This window comes from Apodemus sylvaticus, chromosome 13 (assembly GCF_947179515.1).
Source record: "Apodemus sylvaticus chromosome 13, mApoSyl1.1, whole genome shotgun sequence".
Taxonomy (NCBI): domain Eukaryota; kingdom Metazoa; phylum Chordata; class Mammalia; order Rodentia; family Muridae; genus Apodemus; species Apodemus sylvaticus.
Window position 1 is genome coordinate 19457787 of NC_067484.1, and position 10367 is coordinate 19468153.

Consider the following 10367-nt stretch of genomic DNA (forward strand, 5'->3'; position numbering starts at 1 on the left):
ATCTAGTGGGGCTAAAGACTAGTCATAGACTCACCATTAAACTGAAATCATTTAATATTAAAGAAGGTGTTCTAGATTTAAAAGATGTTTTTTAAGACAGTATACAAATTAAAAGATGATTTAGGTGCAAAATTATGAACCCATTGAGATAAAAATAGATGATAACTTTAAGTTGAATGTAGTGGGTTTTAAAATATAATTCATACTTGATAATTTTCATAATTATTTTGTAGTTAGGAGGCCACAATTCCTAATCCATCCCATACAATTCCAACAAGTGTGGACCATGTAAATATCTGGGCTTAGGGGGCTGAGTCAGTGGGGTAAAGGTCATGGATAAACACAGGATGAAAACAAAAGAGAGCATCAGGGGATGCAGGAGAGCACCAGAGGAAGCGCACTGAAGAGAAGGAACAGGAAGAATGGAAGGTAAGATAGCGTTCATAAACTTTAGGACCCAAATCAAATGTAAAAACAGTTTTAAAAATTTCAAGAAGACTAAAGTAATATAAAACAAAAAGTGTGTTTACTATTGGTAAGACTAGAAAATAGACATTAAAACTGAAATATACGAAAGGAACAAGAAGCAGGAAGAGGAATGAAATCTAAGTATAAAATTAGAAATCAAGGTTATCAAGCTGGGTGTGGTGGCACACGCCTTGAATCCCAGTGCTCAGGAGGCAGAGGCAGGTGAATCTCTGAGTTCTGGACAGCCAACACTACACAGTGTCAAAAAAGCCAAAGAGAAGGGGAAAAAACCCCAAGATTATCAAAGTTAAAAAGAGATATTGATGGAATAAGAAGAACAAATATTAAATAACTGCCACCAAAAATTTAAAATGAAAGTTCTGCAGCTAATGGAGAGAAAGAAAGACCTAGGTGATTATAGATAGTAAAAAATATGATGTGAGAACAGAGAGATAAAGATTCGAAATAGCTAAACAGGATGCTGTTGAACTGGAATTAAGACACAAGAAGGAAATCATAAGTCAGTGCCGAACAATAGAACCCGGGCGTATGGGGGGGGGGTCACTGCTTGGTTGGGCATTTCTTTTCTTGTGGGGCCAGTCCTCCCACAAACACAGCAGACCCTTCAGCAGGCAGATCATTGTGACTCTATTAATACTAAAAACTCCTGCATGGCAAACACAGGTCAATGGACACAGCTTAGTTTTCTGGATAGATGGACTTTGCAGAAGCTGGGCGTCATTTGCAGCTGGCACACAGGGCACAGGAGACCGGCCTCGAGCAGACACAACAGGTCTCCTTGTGTGCTCTGGCCAGGGAGGGAAGCCCAGACTAAATCAGAGTAGGAGCTTTGGAACTCCCAACCAGAGCAGGTAATCCTGACACTGAGGTCTGGCCCCTTCTCCGGTCTTCATCTTGTGATTCCACGTGTCTCTTTGGAAAATGACTTTGCAGTTTGATTGTCTCAGGAGGGAGGACAGAACAGATGGGTTTTCCCCACTGTGGTCCCTCTCAGTCTTATCCGATGCCTGCAGCACTGGGGATGGAGACATGGGAAGTGGACGGATCTCATTCAGTGATTGGCTGTCTCCTTCTCCAGAGTATTTATTAAGCAGCAGTGACATGCCTTACACTTGGCCACATGTACCACATGAAAACTTTCTGTAGAGTGCCTAACTGTTGTCAAACAGTGGTACAAATTGTGGTATAAATTACAAGGTTAACAGTGGTGGAGAAATTTTGTGTTCATAATGAGAGCATAGATGAACAGACATTAGTGGAAAGGGGAATGAATGAATGAATGAATGAATGAAGTATCCTAGACCTAGAGGCAGACATGCATATTGAATGGGGATGGGGGTGGGAGTGGGAGGATGGGAGGAGATGGGCAATGTGAGGGAGACAGGAAGCAAAAATCCACGGGCCATAGCTTTGCAAAGGCAGACTGACTAAGACCCTGACTCTTTTGCAAATACTGGGAGCCTTGACAACCACCAGCAGTCCACTGGCCTCTTCCTCACCTGATTTAACCTCCTCTCTCCTGGAGCACGAGTGAAGAGTTAGGGGCAAGGATTTAAAGAGACTGGCTCCTAAGGGACAGAGAGACTACCCGAGCAGGAGGAGGCTGTGGGCGAAAGCCAATTGCCAGCAGGAGTCTGCACCACGTGACTAAAACCTTTTCCTTTCTCTGTTGACAGCGAAGACCCCAGGACGGCAAGGGCAAGAAAGATGAGGGAGAAGAGTCAGACACAGATGAGAAATGCACGATCTGTCTGTCTATGTTGGAGGATGGGGAAGATGTGAGGTGAGAGGCCAGTTCCCTGACTCCCTGACCCCAACCCCCATTTCTCTCAGAGGTATTAGGAACTAGTCACTGTCCTGCATACTCAAAAGAGGAGGCGCACACTTGATGTGTACCTCAGGGTGCCGAGTGTGCTATGGTGTCTCATGCTTGCACTAGGAGAGTTAGGTATGGCATGTTCTAGATGTGGTGACCATGAGTGTGGAGTCAGGGAGACAAAGTGTGAGAGTGGCTTGGGTGGGTCTAGGACAAAGCCAAGGCCTTTATGGAAGAGAGCCTTGAGATTCACTTCCAGTCATGGTTTCCTGTCTCAGCTACAGCCTCACTCCAGGGTCTGGGTTCCAAAAGCTCTCTTTATCAAGTCCCCAGTGGTCCTCATCCCCTGCTTCTGCTGGTCGCCTGAGTCTCCTGCTGCTGGTCACTTGACTCTTGCTTTTTTTTCCAGACGCCTACCTTGTATGCATCTCTTCCACCAACTGTGTGTGGACCAGTGGCTCGCCATGAGCAAAAAATGCCCCATCTGCCGAGTGGACATTGAGACACAGCTGGGAGCCGACAGCTGAGGGAGGAGCTAGCCAGTGGACGCCCCATTTCCTTCACCAGGTCCCCCCCACGGCCATAGCCCTTGCAGCCAAACTTTGCCTTCTGAGCCATTTGACGTAGAGAAGAAGTCTGCAAGCACATTTTGTGGAAAGAGGAGTTGGTAGTGGTGTCTGAGGGAGAGGAGGGGTAGGGTGGGAAGACCCACCCAGCCAGAATAGTGACTGCCTCATCGCCTTGCTGTGCAGCGGGGAGGGAGTTGGCCGTGCCCAGAGCAGGGGCGGGAAGGGGGGGCCCAGTTGCTGAGGACTAGATGTGATCGCGAGGGTACTAGCTGGTGATCGGCCCCTCAATCCTGTCCTTTGAGGGATTGTGTATATACCTCTTGACCACGTAGAAACCATGTAGGGGTCTCTAGCAATTCTGTGGATGGCAGCCAGAGCATGCTAGCTTAAGAAAAATGTCGTGTGTGGTGCTCTCGTCATCTGTGGTGGACATGTCGCTATTACTGAACTTGCACCAAATATTTCTCATTGAGTTTCTTGTTTTGGTGCCTGACCGAACCAACCAACCAACCAACCAACCAACCAACCAACCAACGACAGCCCCAATCTTCCTGTCTTTATGAGCGAAAAGAAAAAGAAAAAAGAAAAAGAAAAATCAAAGGTGAAAAACAAAAAAAAAAGCCAAATCCTGTTTACGGTGAAAAAAGTTGATAATTTTCACCCAGGTTGGGCGGTGGGAGGGAGGTCCTTGTTTGTTGCTTTTTTTTCCCCCTTGGGCTTTGTTTTTCTCATGTTTACAGTGCACGGAGTGTGGGAGGGGCATCTGAGAAGGGGGCGGGGCTTAAAAGGAGCAGACCAGGCTTTCAGGCGCTGGGAGGAGGGTGGAACCCTAGAGAGTGAAGGGGTTCCCCACCTCACAGTGGGTTCCCCAGTGGCTTAGCCCCAGTAGCTTTCCTAGGTTCTACACTGAACCAGGGAGGACAATGGCTCCAACTGCAGCCTAACCCTGCCCGCGTTCCTGAGAGCCCGCAGCTCCTGCTCACTCTGGTTTCTAACTATCCTGAGCTCTCATCTTGCCACAAAGAGGCAATGTAGTCACTGCCTCCCTATGCAAAAATGTTAACCAGAAGATACAGACGGAACAGCATCGCATCGGCAGTGTAGGCTTGGCCTTCGCCAAAGTGCTCTCCATTAGCACTTAGGGCTCAGGTCAAATCCACAACCTTGGGAGTAACTTGAGCTTCCTCCTGGATCCTGCTTGATTAGATCCTCAGAGACAGTCATTGTTGCGAGACTTCTTGGCTGGAGTGGGAGGCCTGTGCCCCTAGCCTCCTGATCCTCTGCTTCGTCTATAATCCTGGAAAATTCCTTTTCTTCCTCTGTGCCTCAGTTTCCGCCTCCTTCCAGTGGGGGGAAAGAACCACGTTCCCCCCATCTCCCCCACTCCTCCTACTTCACTAGATCTGAGAGTTAACACCATGCATCTGTGCTCTCTGTTCCCTCATGGAAGCCTCTGGGGGTTTAGTGAAAAGGAGACGGAAAGTCCCAAGTGACACAGTATTAGTGTGTGCTTTCCGTACCACTCTGAGAAATGGGAGGACGGAATTCTGGAGGTGGGGAAAATCTGCCAAATTCTAACCCGAGTGTAGCTCTTAATTGCGTGCAGAAAATACTAGGTCTCCTGCCGTTTAACTGTCCTTTGCCCCTGCCTCTCCTCAACCCTTCTCCTCTTCTCCCTCCTCCTTCACCTCCCTCTTCCCCCTCCTCCCCCCCTCCTCCCCCCTCCTCCTCCCTCCTTCCCCCCCTCCTCCCTCCACTCCTCCCCCCTCATTTGCACTGCTCTCAGAATCTACCCTGACCTCAACCCCTAGCCAGTCTCAGTGCCCTCATATTCTAAGAGCAGGAAATGGGATGTTGATCAGATAAAAGGAGAAATTCCATCAAGTTAAATAAGCAGAGGATGAAATGTGACCAAAAAATGACAGTCGCCGATTGGACTTGAGAGAGATCCTTCTAGCACAACCGTCCTGAAGGAATGGCTGCCTGTCCACTCTACAGGCGAAGGCTACTCCCAGGCCCCGTCTTCTGGTGTCTCTTACACTTTCTCTGGACTGCCTGGGGGCGGGGCAAGTGTGGAGGAAGATGACCACTCAGGCGATGTCTTGGCCTGGTGGAACTCTGAGGCGTGGAGGAACAGCACAACAGTGCTTATGGTGACGGGCGGGCAGGGGTGCTGAGCATGGCCTCAGTCCGCTCTGGTTCCTGTCATGAACACTGCCTCCAGTGTTCACAAAGGCTGGGGAAAGCAAGTCAGGACGTTAGAGAGCTGCTCACCAAAAGCCACAAGAACTTGTGACTACTTTCCTGCTGCTCTTGATGGCTGTGCCAAAACTAAGATGTCATCAGAAGATGGCTGTGGGGGTCAGAGGTCGTTGGGGGTGGTCCAGGTGGGACACTGCTCTCTGAGGCCACTCTCTGTTCTTTCCTTCCAGGATTCTCCTGAAAGGATGGTAGGAAAGGGGATTGGCGGGGACCCAGGAGGGAACTGGAAGCAGTGTCCCAGATTCTAGTCCTGGCAAACTGGGAGATGCTGGAACCCCTGTCCCCACCCCAGTGGCTTGTTGGGCCTGTTTCCTCAGCTGTGACACAAGGAAGTTGATTGGATGCTCCCTAAATTTCTCCCAAAACACATCCATTGATTCCTCCTAACATCAACACATCGTTCAGGCTGTAGAACTGCCTTCAGCCGGCCATGCTGCTAGAGGCCTCCTGTGCGCGCACATACACCTGCTTCTGAGGTGATTTGCACACAGGGGAGGGGGATGGATAGGGGGTGGGGAGCGAGAGGGCAGCATGGCTTCTTCTTGTTCCCATTGGTTTAGGCTCTTTGCCCCAGGCTAACATTAGGACCTGGGCAGGGAAGGGGTTGACCCTCCACCCCCTCCCCTTCCCACCTACCTGGGGTCCTTGTGCCCTGAAGCAGCTCTTAGAGCCCGCCCAGCTAATCTGGGCAGCTGATTGGGTGGAGAAAAAAGCCAGTGCCTCTGCTCAGTCCTCAGACTGGTCAGGAAGCCAGGAAGGCGTGGAGATGAGTCAGGGCCAGGCCTCAGCATCTCATATCCACCATCTTCAGGAGAGACACGTATGCCACAAAGTTCTCCTGCTCAACTCAAGGGACTCAGACCCTTTTCTGACTGAGACGCATGAGTGCCTTTGACAAGTTGGGCCTCCTAACCGCAGCCATGGCGCAGCAGGTCCGCCTAGGACACCAATCAACGCAACGCCACGAATCCAGCTGGGCACAGGTAGAGGGCAGCTGGGGCTGCACATTCCTCCACCTGCCAAGGACCCCAGGCTCCTCCGGTCACTCTCGCCACCACCTGTGTGACAGGCCTCAAGCTTCTCTCCTGCAAAGTCCTCCAAGCCTCCGTGCAAGCATTCTTAAACTCTTTACGCCTATCGAACAAGCACAGTTTTTTCAATGGTGAAGAAAAAGCACCAGACTTTTTTTCCTGAAGAAATCCCCCAAGCCCCACCCCTGCCTGTGGGACAAACATTCCCCGTGTGGGGCTGTAGCAACGTCTGTCAGGTCCCCCTTGTGTTTCATCTCCTGCGCGCGCGTAGAGCAAATGCTAGAGCGATTTCAGCTGATAGAAAAACAAAAAAGAAAAAAAAAAACAAAAAAATAAAAAAACATGGCACGTTGCTAGTTTACAGGGTTTTGTGAGTTTAAATGCCTTATATTTAACAATCATAATTTATGACTAACTTGTAGATATCGTGGGTTCTTATTTAATTATTTTTATAGTTGTTTTGCATTTTTAATTATAATTTATTTATTTAGGAAGGATACTAATGTTTTTATTGCTCCTATTACCTCATTTTGGCGTCGTTTCTGGGAGTGGAATGCCTTGCATGCATTGGTACGATGACAACTGCGAAACAAACAAACAAAAACCATTTTAAATAAAAGTCTGCGAACTTTATTTTGTCCAAACTATCAGGGTGTGTGATTGCAAGCTGTCCTACTGTGGTGCTGGCCTCTTTGGATACATTCCATACGAAATGCAAACCTTTGATTCTGTATGCTGTGACCTAGTGAAAAGCTCCAATATAGTGAGTGTATTTAGCACATATATAAATATAATTTGCACTCGTCAGCAGACTGGGGTAATCCTTTCACTTGGCCCTCTTGTCCCCTCCCCTAGGCTTCTTTCCCCACCTCCAGTCTGCTTCTGTCTTCCCTCCCCTCCCTACATTCCCAAGCCTGTGCATCTTCAGTGCACTGGAGGTTACTAAGCTGCATGCGGGCCCCCACTCGTAAGGTTTCAGAACTGGGGTCCTTCAGACACAATGAGCGTGGCCATCTGAAAGACGGACGGCCTGTTTTACTGAGAGGGGGCCAGAAGGCTTTGGTCTTCAGACCAGCTCTTCAGTAGACTCCCTGTGGTCAAGGCTAAGTCAGTCCCTGCACCCCCCCCCCTCGAGTCAGTCTTCAGCTCTGAGAGAGGGAGGCTAGAAGGGTGAGGTCTTGGATGATGCCAGGTGAGGCCACACAGGTGGGTCTCTCTCTCTTGGGAGAGATGAAGAGGAAAGGATAGAAGGAAGACAAGGAGAGTGGTGGAGAACAGAGGGAGCCAGTCAAGAATGACCTTAGAGACCTGGTCATAGCAGCAGCCCACAGAGTCCTCTTTATACAACATCCTAGGTGCAAAGGTGTGTTAGACGGATACGTCCTTGGTTTTGAAACATGGACTTTCTCAAGGTTAGGTGGCTAGTCTGAGATCAAGCTGGTAGAGGACCCAGACTATGGTGTAGGAATCCCCCCCCCCCCCCCAATCTTGTCTGGAGCCTTTGTGGTTGGGATACCAGTCATTGGCAAGAACTTGGGGAGCAGAATTGTATCCTGCCTTCTCCCCAGCACCCCTCCCCTTTGCCTATGTTTCACGGGGGCTGCAGGCAGGGCCGGCCCGCCGTGGACTTAGAGGACTCTGACTCTAGTGTCACTAGCAGTGTGTGCAATGGTGAGGAGGCCTTGAGGAAGTGGGCCCTGGATTAGGCCCAGAACCCTGGCATGCTGACCCTCCTCTGTCCTTCTTCTCCTAACTCAGCCCTCCTCCTCCTTCTTGGCTCTTGACATCACTGCCTTTGCCTGGTGGGTAGCTCCACCCTCCACAGGAGGCCCCAGGGGTTAGCATAGTTCTGGCATAGAGGAGAGGAAAAGAGCTGGGGTAGCCACACCACCTACCTGTGTGGCTAGACCACGTGTGGCTCTCGGCTCCACCCCCGCGATGGGGGGTCTGGCTCGCTGCTGCCCAGCTTCTCTTCCGCCTCTACCCTGGAGCCTTGCTTTTCTTGGAGACGGCCTGTGGAGTCACCCACCATGCCGGTGGAGCACAATTACCACACTGCCAGGCCTGGCAGACACTGCCCCCTGCACAGCTCCGTGTGGGTATGCTGCGCTGTTGCTTCGGGCCAGAGTAGGACAGGCCCTACGCTCTGGCTGGTAACGCCCCACTCCCAAGCCTCCCCACCCTGTGGGATGAGCTTTATTCCCCTCAGCTGGGGTGAGGGCCACACCAGGCTCTCCAAGGGGCTGTTTGTTGCTCCCTGGTAAGTGAAAGGATTATCCTCAGTGTTGATTGTCCTTTTTTTGTAATCCTCCTGCCTTTCTGTTCTGTTGTGTGCTGTGCAACATTTTGCTACATAGACTATTTTATAGCAGAAAGCTAGAAAAATATTTATTATGACTACTAAAGCAATAGTGTATCAATGAATGGGCGGAGACATTAGGAATTGTGTAAATGCTTAGATTCACTTTGGGTGGATTTTTTTGTACTTTATTTATAACTAATAAAAATGAACCGCGTTGCTAACTACACCTTAGGAGTGCAGAGTGTTTGTTTCTGTGCCTGTCTAAGGCAGGGGAAGAAGCTTCAGAACTTCAGCTGGCCAGTGTGTTTGCCCAGACTCGTGGATTGCTTGGTCCCCAGCTAGGTGCTCCTGGGAAGGAAACTTTAATGAGGTGGGGCCTAGTGGGAGAATGCTAGTTACTGTGGTTGGCCCCCCAGTAGTGTACTGGGACGTAGCCTCCTCCTCTCTGCTTGCAAGCCACCGTGTGGTGACCTCCTCAGTCACTCTCCTGTCATAGTCTTCTGCTCCCCTGCCTGGGCCCAAAGCAACAGGTTGACAAGTGTGGACCAAAACATCCAGGAACTGTGAGCCCAAATAAACTCTCCTTCTTAAATGTTGCTTACTACACGCATTTGGCACAGCAAAAGAAGGCTGCCTAACACGGCCCTCCCACTCCACCCCTGCCCCCCTTTCTGCCTCCCAATAGATTCATTCCTGTCACCATCAAACTGGCTTGTTTTCCAAACTTTATTGATTTCCAAGAGAGACATTCCCAGTTTTGATCAACTTTAGAACATAGCCTCTTGTGTGTTTGAATTGGATGCTGTTTCCTTGTTCTGCAGTAAGATATGCCTTGATTTACACACCTGGGTTGGGTTTCTACCCTATGGTAAGAGCCCAAACTCATGGTCCAGGGGATATTCTCCAAAATGTGTGGTCTCAGATAAATGAAAAAAAAGATCACTTTATTTCATAAGCTACAAAAGACCAGAACAATCAACTTAGAAAGAAAGAAAGAAAGAAAGAAAGAAAGAAAGAAAGAAAGAAAGAGAGAAAGAAAGAAAGAAAGAAAGAAAGAGACATTCTTAAAAGAGTGGTTTTAGGTTCATAGAAAAAAGATGCAGGTATTGTCTAGAATGTCTGTGAAGCCCCCTCCCTTCACTCTCCTCTGGTGTTAACATTGTTCATTAGGGCACTACACGAGCCCATATTGACGCCCTGCTATAAAGTCCCTAAGTCACATTATGTTAATGAGCCATTTAATCAGCTTCCACATTGCTTTTCTTGGAACCCACCAGCCAGGCTTCTTAGTCTCCGTCTTGCCACCAACCAGGTGCCATGGCTGCCGAGAACACGGGCAAGACACTGTCTCCCTGTGGTCTCTCAGTGGCTCAGCAGCTAGGTCCAGCTCTCTAGCTCAGGTCTTTACAGACACACTTCCTCCTAGCTCCTCTTTCTACTTCAGATGAAGCAGGGTGTGGTTGTGGGGAGGGGTGGGGGATGGGAGCAGCTTCCCTCCTGGATTTGGCACCCACTCCACACCCAGTCAGCCTTCCTGGCCTTTCCTCCTGCTTTGCCAAGGCACTGCCAGGAGGAAAGTGGTCTCACGGGAAGCACATGGGCGGATTCTGGAGGAGCAGAGCCTGTCCTCCCTCCTGGGCCTCCTGGGTTCCTCAGGACTCACCTGCAGCAGCATACCCTGCCTCCAGTTTCTGCTACCCCAGAGGCCCTTTGCAGCCCCAAGCCTTCTCTTGCAAGGTTCTTTCTTGTCTCCGACCCAGCAAACACGTCTCCACCCACACATGCGTGGCACTGAATAGCGCGTTCTTGGCAGGCCAGTTCTTATGCCCTGACCACCACAGCAACCGTTTTTTCCCGTTTTCTCACTATGGATGGAGTTCTTCCTTACATTTCATTCA

General features: G+C 49.6%; 1 protein-coding gene across 1 annotated transcript in view; it reads left to right on the top strand.

Moving 5' to 3' along the window:
- The window catches only part of Ark2c (arkadia (RNF111) C-terminal like ring finger ubiquitin ligase 2C), a 104885-nt gene extending 101903 nt beyond the window's left edge, over positions 1 to 2982 (top strand). The window contains exons 7-8 of the mRNA XM_052155824.1: positions 2166 to 2272; positions 2715 to 2982. Coding sequence (XP_052011784.1) covers positions 2166 to 2272; positions 2715 to 2832 — 225 coding nt within the window. The 3' untranslated portion in view covers positions 2833 to 2982. The remainder of the gene's footprint in view (positions 1 to 2165; positions 2273 to 2714) is intronic.
- The last annotated feature ends 7385 nt before the right edge of the window (positions 2983 to 10367 follow it).